This window comes from Palaemon carinicauda, chromosome 44 (assembly GCF_036898095.1).
Source record: "Palaemon carinicauda isolate YSFRI2023 chromosome 44, ASM3689809v2, whole genome shotgun sequence".
Lineage (NCBI taxonomy): Eukaryota > Metazoa > Arthropoda > Malacostraca > Decapoda > Palaemonidae > Palaemon > Palaemon carinicauda.
Genome location: NC_090768.1, coordinates 35,970,476 through 35,982,973, shown reverse-complemented (window position 1 = coordinate 35,982,973; position 12,498 = coordinate 35,970,476). Strand labels below are relative to the sequence as shown.

The 12,498-nt window shown below is 33.4% G+C and overlaps 1 protein-coding gene across 1 annotated transcript in view; it reads left to right on the top strand.

Annotated features, from left to right (window-relative positions):
• Positions 1–11,556, top strand: part of LOC137634379 (putative leucine-rich repeat-containing protein DDB_G0290503) — a 27,477-nt gene extending 15,921 nt beyond the window's left edge. The window contains exon 3 of the mRNA XM_068366774.1: positions 6,602–11,556. Within this exon, the coding sequence (XP_068222875.1) occupies positions 6,602–11,556 (4,955 nt within the window). The remainder of the gene's footprint in view (positions 1–6,601) is intronic.
• Positions 11,557–12,498: the final 942 nt, after the last annotated feature.

Sequence of the window (12,498 nt, the reverse complement as noted above, 5' to 3'; positions counted from 1 at the left end):
TATATATATATAATTATCTCCAAGACTGCCTTTGCATAATATCTCCACTGAATACCCACCTCTCTCTCTCTCTCTCTCTCTCTCTCTCTCTCTCTCTCTCTCTCTCTCTGTATCGTTCCGTCCCCTTCAATTACATCTATTTAAGTTCATGCATTTAGCTTCATCACTTCCTTCCCTTGGACTCCGAGTAAACTACTGCCTTATCCATATCAAAACCAACCCCTTCCCCTCTTCTGGTCCACCTTCCCTCCACCCCTCTGGGCTCCCTCCCCTCCGTCTGCTTCGACCCAGAACCTTATAATCTAAATCCACTGGCCATGCGAGTCTTTGTCATTAAAGCATTCGTACAGTTCCTCGCTCCTCCGAGAGAGATAATTACGGACTATGAACACAAATCCTAAATGTTCGTGATGCAAGGGTCGTATTTTCTTTGGCTATGTGCAATTTGGGAATTGAAGCGAATTCTTAAGACAAACATGGGTTTCATCTTGGGGCGTTGTGGAATATTCTTTCGAGGCTGTTCACACGCATGCGTATGCACGGACAGACAAAATTAGGTTTACTTACACCTTTGGAATGATTGAAATGACGTGTGTAAACACACGCATGTTAATGTGAAAACTGCTTGTATGGTGTAGAAAGCATTTCATTGCATGTGTACGTATACGCAAAAAAAAAATATTACCAATGGAAAACATATTGCATGTGTACGTATACGCAAAAAAATATTACCAATGGAAAACATATTGCATGTGTACGTATACGCAAAAAAATATTACCAATGGAAAACATTGCATGTGTACGTATACGCAAAAAAATATTACCAATAGAAAACATATTGCATGTGTACGTATACGCAAAAAAATATTACCAATGGAAAACATATCATTACATGTGTATGCATACGCAAAAAATATCTTATCAAGAGAAAACTATCATTGCATGTGTACATTATACGCGAAAAAATATCTTACCAAAGGAAAACATATCATTGCATGTGTACGTATAAGCAAAAAACTATATTATTAATAGAAAACATATTGAATGTGTTATACAAAAAAACTATCTTATCAATAGAAAACATATCATTGAATGTGTACGTATACGCAAAAAAATATCACCAATGTAAAACATATCATTGTATGTGTACGTATACGCAAAGAAACTATCTTGTCAATAGAAAACATATCATTGAATGTGTACGTATACGCAAAAAAAACTATCATATCAATAAAAAACATTGAATGTGTACATATACGCATAAAAATCTTATCAATAGAAAACATATAATTGCATGTGTACGTATACACAAAAAAACTATCTTATCAATAAATAAGGAATTATCTAAACAATTTGTACTATATTACGTAAACGTACGTTTCTTTGGTCAATATGCTTTATCATTTGCAATTGCAATAATATGGGCACAAAGAAAATACAACAAACCATCTAAGGACATCACTGCTACGTAAAATTTCAAGAGAAAAAATATACCTGTAAACTCACACAATGATAAAACGAAAATCAAATAAAAGTAAATATAAATGACCTTAAATGGTATAGAAAAACCCATCCCCAACTATTTATTAAAAAATAGTTTTACCATTAATTATAATAATGATAAAGATAAAAAAAGAGACTCTTTAGCTATGGTAAGCAGCTCTTCTTCAAGGAGAAGGATACTCCAAAATCAAACCAGTGTTCTCTAGTCTTGGGTAGTACCATAGCCTCTGTACCATGTTCTTCCGCTGTCTTGGGTTAGAGTTCTCTAGCTTGAGGGTACACTCGGGAACACTATTCTATCAAATTTCTCTCTTTCTTGTTTTGTTAAAGTTTTTATAGTTTATATAGGAAATATTTATTTAAATGTTATTGCTATTCTTAAAATATTCTATTTTTCCTTTTTTCCTTTCCTCATTGAGCTATTTTCCCTGTTGGGGCCCCTGGGCTTATGGCATCCTGCTTTTCCAACTAAGGTTGTAGCTTAACATGTAATAATAATAATAATAATAATAATAATCCATCCATATACCAAGGTACTTCCCCCAATTTTGGGGGGTAGCCAAATAATAATATTAATAATAATAAAAATAAAAATAAAATAATAACAATAATAACAATAATAGTATGCATTACCTCCACCTTCAACTCAAAACAGTTCTAATAATTAAACCCTTAAAACTCAACGGATAATATTAAACGCAATAACGACAAACTCAAAAAAGTGAGACCACCAACTTCGCCTCCCCATTAACAAACACAACCTCCGGACACCTTATTCCAAGATTATTTACTCGATAAATAAAAATCCTTGAGGGAGATGATAAAGAGTCCTTCAGTTTCCCCGAAGATAAACTGGGTGGAGAATGCTTCATTCTCAACATCTATTTTGTGGTTGTATTGATTTTCCATTTCATTCTTAACTATTGTTGTTTGAACATTTGAACAGTACATCGGCCATATATATATATATATATATATATATATATATATATATATATATATATATATATATATATATTACTGTATATATATATATATATATATATATATATATATATATGTGTGTGTGTGTGTGTGTGTATATAGATATTCATATATATATAATATATATATATATATATATATATATATATATATATATATAGATATATATATATATATATATATATATATATACAGTAATATATATATATATATATATATATATATATATATATATATATATATATATATACACATACACACACAAGACAACACATGGACAGAAAGACTAACAGAATGAGTACCCTGAGATTGCAAAGGAAGCAGAGGAAAGGAAGAGAAGACAATGGATTGACGAACTAGATTAATTTACGGGTCTAGACTCCTATTGGAAGTCCATGAACAGACAGCAGTGGAAGAACAATTCTGAAGCCTTTTTCCTACAAGGGACTAGCAACGGCTGATGACGATGACATACATATATAATAATCTTATGTCTTAAGATATTGAATGTATATCCAATCAAAAGAATCATGCAATCTAGAAAATTAGCATTTATTTTTTTCTCCCGTAGTTTACTCAATAAATGAAAGCATCATTGATAACTATAGTCAATTCTTTTTAGTGAGGCAGATTTGCACCGACTCGCAGGGGTGGCCTTTTAGCTCGGAAAAGTTTCCCGTTCTCTGATTGGTTAGAATTATCTTGTCCAACCAATCAGCGATCAGGAAACTTTTCCGAGTTAAAAGGGCACCCCTGCGAGTCGGTGCAAATCTGCCTCACTAAAAAAAATTTACTATAGTGCCATGTTTACGTATTATAATTACTATATTTATATTTTCTTAATACGACAGGAGGGATTTCTCTCACGTGAGAATTGGATGCTGGGACCAGAGTACATTTAAACTTGCATATCTCGTAGAAAAAGATACTTTATGCAATATTCGAAAATAGTATACACGACCCGTCAAAAATGACAGCCAAATATTTGGATAGATATGCACACATACACGAACAAGAGTATGAATACCCATCTCCCTATTACTCGAGGGACTATATATATATTATATATATATATATATATATATATATATATATATATATATATATATATATATATATATTTATATATATTTATATATATTTATATTATATATATATGTATATATATATATATATGGAGGTCAAAAAGTAGGTGGACAGTAAATTATTACATTTATTTTGAAATTACATATACATACAATTATATTTTTTGGACCACCATGTATATCCAGACACTTGTACTTTATTTTATAAAAGAGATAACGACGAAAAAAAGTACAAATAAAAACTAATATAAATTGATTGGAAAAAATAACATTATGGAGTCGTTCACTTAACGCAGGCTTGCCATGGAATTTTTTTTTCTTTTTTAGAAAAACGGTACCTTTATAGAACCAAGTTGAACGCAGGAAACAAGTTTTATAATATTAAAGAAAAACCAACCAACTGATAATGGAGTTGGTCTTACGCACCTGTTGTGGGATACGAACCTCGTTGTGTCCAACCAAGCACTAAAAATGGAAATATCTAATCAACTATAATAAAAAACAGTAGTATTTACACTTCTATCTCTAATGTTGCTCTAAGATTAATTGTGTATCTTCCAAGAATTTAAAGGACAAAAATGAAGAAATAAGCACAAAAATATACAGTATATCGAAATTAAAAGATCACAGGAACGAGAGAGAGAGAGAGAGAGAGAGAGAGAGAGAGAGAGAGAGAGAGAGAGAGAGACCTGTAGAATGGTTATTTCACCACGTTAAGGTAGTCCCACGTTAAAACACAAGGTCATGTGTGGAAAAAAAAATAGACTAGAGGGGCACCCAGTAGAGCGCAGACCTCCGCCGCGGCAGCTTATTTCTCAACCTTTTGCTAGACCTTGACCTTTGACCTTAACATGCGTTAATTGGCGTGGATTTTCATACACTTAAATATGAAGCAAGTTTGAAGTCTCTGTGACAACGATGTTCAAACTTATGGCTGATTACGTGAATTGGCTATTTTGCTTGACCTTTGACCTGTACCTTCAAAGATTTGATAATTTCCAGTTTTTTACATACCAGTTAATCCCTGCAAGTGTCATTAAGATTAAAATTATTACCAGGAAGCTGTTCCCAAACAAACAAACACACAAACAGGGGCGAAAACACAACATTCCAACGTCGTTGGCGGAAATATAATGAAGAAATTGTAGAATAACAAAGATGAAAATGTATGTAGAAGACAGACAAAAAAAGGAAAATGGTCTAAATCTAAGAGACAAAGAACAGTGGAAGCCTTAAAATAAAACGTAGCGGAAATCCACAACCATTAGTGAACCTTGTGAGGAACGGCGGACCAACATGGCGGGATAATTAATCACGAAGTAGCTTCCCTCGGATTATAGAAAAATGTGTTGACTTTGATAAATCTTGTATGTAAGAAGGATAATCATGTTGGTTGTATGACCTGAGTGAAATGTTTGTAAGATTAATCTACAAGTACTACAAAGAATTTCTAATGCAAACTCAAGCATTTCAGTCATGACTTTTAGTCGAATCATTGCATAATCTGAAAGGGATTAATTTTGTCTTAAACTACTAACTCCACTTTTGACAGCTCTTACTAAGTTTAAGCAAGTTTGATTTACAAGTTCTACTAACAATTTCCAATGCATACTCAAGCATTTCGGTCAAAACTTTAATCGAATAATTGCATAATCTGAAAGGGATTAATTTTATCTTAAACTACTAACTCCACTTTTGACAGTTCTTACTAAGTTTACCCAAGTTTGATTTACAAGTTCTACTAACAATTTCTAATGCAAACTCAAGCATTTCGATCAAAACTTTAGTTGAATCATTGCATAATCTGAAAGTGGATTAATTTTGTCTTAAACTACTAACTCCACTTTTGACAGCTCTTAATAGGTTTAATAAAGTTTAATTTACAAGTTCACTAAGATTTTCTAATGCAAACTCAAGCATTTTGGTCAAAACTTTAGTCGAACAATTGCATAATCTGAAAGGGATTAATTTTGTCTTAAACTACTAACTCCACTTTTGACAGCTCTTACTAAGTTTAACCAAGTTTGATTTACAAGTTCACTAAGAATTTCTAACGCCAACTCCTCCACCTTTGACTGCCCTTATTAAGTTCAATCAAGTTTAATTTAATAGTTCTACTAACAATTTCTAACGCAAACTCAAGCATTTCGGTCAAAACTTTAGTCGAATAATTGCAGATCTGAAATGGATTATTTTTGCGTTACTAACTCCACTTTTGACTGTTCTTGAGTTCAATTTTAAAGTTCTCTTACAATTTCTAATGCAAACTCAAGTAATTCGGTCAAGACTTTACTCGAATCATTGCAGATCTGAAATGGATTATTCTTGTCTTAAGCTACTAAACACTTTTGACAGCTCTTATTAACACCCATTTCGACATTTGAAAGGATATGAATGAAACATCTTCCCTTGGAGTAATAATGAACACGAAATACAAATTACAGGTGTAAGAAATCTCGTTTCTTACTAAGTCGTCTTTCTCATAAGTAAGTCACAAAACACGTCTTTGGGAAAAGGAAGAAATCCTGTGAAAATGATACCGATTACACAAATTTCCTATAAATGAGGAACAAACCCAATGAAAATGATACCGATTATCTGCATTTCCTAAAAATAAGGAAGAAACTATGAAATTTTTACCGGATAATCCACAAATTTCCTAAAAATTTGAAGGAAACCAAATGAAAATTATACCGGATAATCCCAAAACATTTACTAAAACTAAAGAAAAAATAAAAAACAATGAAAATGATACCGGATAATCGAAACAAAAAAAGTAAATCCCTAAAATTGATGAAAAAAAAATGAAGGTATACCGATTATCCACAAAACTTATACCGATAATCCACATTTCCTAAAAATGAGAAAGAAACCCAATGAAAATGATACCGATTATCCACAAAACATTTCCTAAAACTAATGCAAACTCCCAATGAAAATGATACCGGATAATTCACAAAACATTTCCTAAACTTAATAAAAAAAAAATTGAAAATGATACAGATTATCCAAAAAATATTTCCTAAAAGTAAGGAAGAAACCCAATGAAAATAATACCGATATTCCACACCATTTCCCAAAACTAAGGAAGAAACTCTATGAAAATAATACCGATATTCCTCACCATTTCCCGAAACTAAGGAAGAAACTCAATGAAAATAATACCGATATTCCACACCATTTCCCAAAACTAAGGAAGAAACTCTATGAAAATAATACCGATATTCCTCACCATTTCCCGAAACTAAGGAAGAAACTCAATGAAAATAATACCGATAATCCACACCATTTCCCAAAACTAAGGAAGAAACTCTATGAAAATAATACCGATATTCCTCACCATTTCCCGAAACTAAGGAAGAAACTCTATGAAAATAATACCGATATTCCACACCATTTCCCAAAACTAAGGAAGAAACTCTATGAAAATAATACCGATATTCCACACCATTTCCCAAAACTAAGGAAGAAACTCTATGAAAATAATACCGATATTCCTCACCATTTCCCGAAACTAAGGAAGAAACTCAATGAAAATAATACCGATAATCCACACCATTTCCCAAAACTAAGGAAGAAACTCAATGAAAATAATACCGATATTCCACACCATTTCCCGAAACTAAGGAAGAAACTCAATGAAAATAATACCGATAATCCACACCATTTCCCGAAACTAAGGAAGAAACTCAATGAAAATAATACCGATATTCCACACCATTTCCCGAAACTAAGGAAGAAACTCAATGAAAATAATACCGATAATCCACACCATTTCCCGAAACTAAGGAAGAAACTCAATGAAAATAATACCGATAATCCACACCATTTCCCAAAACTAAGGAAGAAACTCAATGAAAATAATACCGATATTCCTCACCATTTCCCGAAACTAAGGAAGAAACTCAATGAAAATAATACCGATAATCCACACCATTTCCCAAAACTAAGGAAGAAACTCAATGAAAATAATACCGATATTCCACACCATTTCCCAAAACTAAGGAAGAAACTCTATGAAAATAATACCGATATTCCACACCATTTCCCGAAACTAAGGAAGAAACTCAATGAAAATAATACCGATAATCCACACCATTTCCCAAAACTAAGGAAGAAACTCAATGAAAATAATACCAGTATTCCACGCCATTTCCCGAAACTAAGGAAGAAACCCAATGAAAATAATACCGATAATCCACACCATTTCCCAAAACTAAGGAAGAAACTCTATGAAAATAATACCGATATTCCACACCATTTCCCGAAACTAAGGAAGAAACTCAATGAAAATAATACCGATAATCCACACCATTTCCCAAAACTAAGGAAGAAACTCAATGAAAATAATACCAGTATTCCACGCCATTTCCCGAAACTAAGGAAGAAACCCAATGAAAATAATACCGATAATCCACACCATTTCCCAAAACTAAGGAAGAAACCCAATGAAAATAATACCGATAATCCACACCATTTCCCAAAACTAAGGAAGAAACTCAATGAAAATAATACCAGTATTCCACGCCATTTCCCGAAACTAAGGAAGAAACCCAATGAAAATAATACCGATAATCCACACCATTTCCCAAAACTAAGGAAGAAACTCAATGAAAATAATACCAGTATTCCACGCCATTTCCCGAAACTAAGGAAGAAACCCAATGAAAATAATACCGATAATCCACACCATTTCCCAAAACTAAGGAAGAAACCCAATGAAAATAATACCGATAATCCACACCATTTCCCAAAACTAAGGAAGAAACTCAATGAAAATAATACCGATATTCCACACCATTTCCCAAAACTAAGGAAGAAACTCTATGAAAATAATACCGATATTCCTCACCATTTCCCGAAACTAAGGAAGAAACTCAATGAAAATAATACCGATAATCCACACCATTTCCCAAAACTAAGGAAGAAACTCAATGAAAATAATACCAGTATTCCACGCCATTTCCCAAAACTAAGGAAGAAACTCTATGAAAATAATACCGATATTCCACACCATTTCCCAAAACTAAGGAAGAAACTCTATGAAAATAATACCGATATTCCACGCCATTTCCCGAAACTAAGGAAGAAACCCAATGAAAATAATACCGATAATCCACACCATTTCCCAAAACTAAGGAAGAAACTCTATGAAAATAATACCGATATTCCACACCATTTCCCGAAACTAAGGAAGAAACTCAATGAAAATAATACCGATAATCCACACCATTTCCCAAAACTAAGGAAGAAACTCAATGAAAATAATACCAGTATTCCACGCCATTTCCCAAAACTAAGGAAGAAACTCAATGAAAATAATACCGATATTCCACACCATTTCCCAAAACTAAGGAAGAAACTCTATGAAAATAATACCGATATTCCACGCCATTTCCCGAAACTAAGGAAGAAACTCAATGAAAATAATACCGATATTCCACACCATTTCCCAAAACTAAGGAAGAAACTCTATGAAAATAATACCGATATTCCACACCATTTCCCGAAACTAAGGAAGAAACTCAATGAAAATAATACCGATAATCCACACCATTTCCCAAAACTAAGGAAGAAACTCAATGAAAATAATACCAGTATTCCACGCCATTTCCCGAAACTAAGGAAGAAACTCAATGAAAATAATACCGATATTCCACACCATTTCCCAAAACTAAGGAAGAAACTCTATGAAAATAATACCGATATTCCACGCCATTTCCCGAAACTAAGGAAGAAACCCAATGAAAATAATACCGATAATCCACACCATTTCCCAAAACTAAGGAAGAAACTCTATGAAAATAATACCGATAATCCACACCATTTCCCAAAACTAAGGAAGAAACTCAATGAAAATAATACCAGTATTCCACGCCATTTCCCAAAACTAAGGAAGAAACTCAATGAAAATAATACCGATATTCCACACCATTTCCCAAAACTAAGGAAGAAACTCTATGAAAATAATACCGATATTCCACGCCATTTCCCGAAACTAAGGAAGAAACTCAATGAAAATAATACCGATAATCCACACCATTTCCCAAAACTAAGGAAGAAACTCAATGAAAATAATACCAGTATTCCACGCCATTTCCCAAAACTAAGGAAGAAACTCAATGAAAATAATACCGATATTCCACACCATTTCCCAAAACTAAGGAAGAAACTCTATGAAAATAATACCGATATTCCACGCCATTTCCCGAAACTAAGGAAGAAACTCAATGAAAATAATACCGATAATCCACACCATTTCCCAAAACTAAGGAAGAAACTCAATGAAAATAATACCAGTATTCCACGCCATTTCCCAAAACTAAGGAAGAAACTCAATGAAAATAATACCGATATTCCACACCATTTCCCAAAACTAAGGAAGAAACTCTATGAAAATAATACCGATATTCCACGCCATTTCCCGAAACTAAGGAAGAAACCCAATGAAAATAATACCGATAATCCACACCATTTCCCAAAACTAAGGAAGAAACTCTATGAAAATAATACCGATATTCCACACCATTTCCCGAAACTAAGGAAGAAACTCAATGAAAATAATACCGATAATCCACACCATTTCCCAAAACTAAGGAAGAAACTCAATGAAAATAATACCAGTATTCCACGCCATTTCCCGAAACTAAGGAAGAAACCCAATGAAAATAATACCGATAATCCACACCATTTCCCAAAACTAAGGAAGAAACCCAATGAAAATAATACCGATAATCCACACCATTTCCCAAAACTAAGGAAGAAACTCAATGAAAATAATACCAGTATTCCACGCCATTTCCCGAAACTAAGGAAGAAACCCAATGAAAATAATACCGATAATCCACACCATTTCCCAAAACTAAGGAAGAAACTCAATGAAAATAATACCAGTATTCCACGCCATTTCCCGAAACTAAGGAAGAAACCCAATGAAAATAATACCGATAATCCACACCATTTCCCAAAACTAAGGAAGAAACCCAATGAAAATAATACCGATAATCCACACCATTTCCCAAAACTAAGGAAGAAACTCAATGAAAATAATACCGATATTCCACACCATTTCCCAAAACTAAGGAAGAAACTCTATGAAAATAATACCGATATTCCTCACCATTTCCCGAAACTAAGGAAGAAACTCAATGAAAATAATACCGATAATCCACACCATTTCCCAAAACTAAGGAAGAAACTCAATGAAAATAATACCAGTATTCCACGCCATTTCCCAAAACTAAGGAAGAAACTCTATGAAAATAATACCGATATTCCACACCATTTCCCAAAACTAAGGAAGAAACTCTATGAAAATAATACCGATATTCCACGCCATTTCCCGAAACTAAGGAAGAAACTCAATGAAAATAATACCGATATTCCACACCATTTCCCAAAACTAAGGAAGAAACTCTATGAAAATAATACCGATATTCCACACCATTTCCCGAAACTAAGGAAGAAACTCAATGAAAATAATACCGATAATCCACACCATTTCCCAAAACTAAGGAAGAAACTCAATGAAAATAATACCAGTATTCCACGCCATTTCCCGAAACTAAGGAAGAAACTCAATGAAAATAATACCGATATTCCACACCATTTCCCAAAACTAAGGAAGAAACTCTATGAAAATAATACCGATATTCCACGCCATTTCCCGAAACTAAGGAAGAAACCCAATGAAAATAATACCGATAATCCACACCATTTCCCAAAACTAAGGAAGAAACTCTATGAAAATAATACCGATAATCCACACCATTTCCCAAAACTAAGGAAGAAACTCAATGAAAATAATACCAGTATTCCACGCCATTTCCCGAAACTAAGGAAGAAACCCAATGAAAATAATACCGATAATCCACACCATTTCCCAAAACTAAGGAAGAAACTCAATGAAAATAATACCAGTATTCCACGCCATTTCCCGAAACTAAGGAAGAAACCCAATGAAAATGATACAGACTATAAATAAAAACTTAAAAGCACAAGCAGCCATGACGTTGCAAATCAAATGTCGCTACATTTTTTTTTTTTTTTTTTTTTTTTTTTTTTTTTTTTTTTTTTTTTTTTTTTTTTTTTTTTAGCTGCTACGAGAGACGAAAGTCCTTCAATTGTGTCGCAAAAGATAGCGTTTCTCAATTTGGCATCTTTGGTAAAGAATCGATCATACCTTATTCCGTCTTGGATCAAAACCTCCCCTTGCTTTATGTATCGCCACTTAAACAATAACCCCCCCCCCTCCCCCTCCCCTAAAAAACTAATATGTCCCCTTTCCTTCGTCTGTCTTCCTTCAGCCAATATGTACGAGTATTGAATTTCATGTTCCTTTTTCCCCAGTTTTTTTTCCTTTATGGTAATTAAACGTAATCTAATTTTCTTTCAACCATTCATTTTCTAGCTCACCTCTCCCTGCTTTCTTTGTTTCTCTGGCTTCTTTAATTTCTTTCTCTCTCTCTCTCGTTCGCGTTCCCGGTTTTTTTTTTATCTTTTTAAAATCAACTTTCCATTAAGCTCTTTTGATGCTCTTGTGGTTCCCTTGTTTTCCCCCTTTTTTATTCTCTCTCTCTCTCTCTCTCTCTCTCTCTCTCTCTCTCTCTCTCTCTCTCTCTCTCTCTCTCTCTCTCTCTCTCTCCATCCGTCGAGAGCATCTCATTACATTAACTAAGTTTTCGCTTAAAACGTAAGTAAACATTCAATCTCTTTCTCTCTCTCTCCATCTCGACGTTGTTATATTAATTTCTCTCTCTCTCTCTCTCTCTCTCTCTCTCTCTCTCTCTCTCTCTCTCTCTCTCTCTCTCTCTCTCAAGATATTTCACACATCAATTTCATGAATCTTTCGCACTCTGTCACTATAGCTATTTCACACATTCGATCTCTCTCTTTCTGTCCCGATAAAAATTTCACACATCAATTC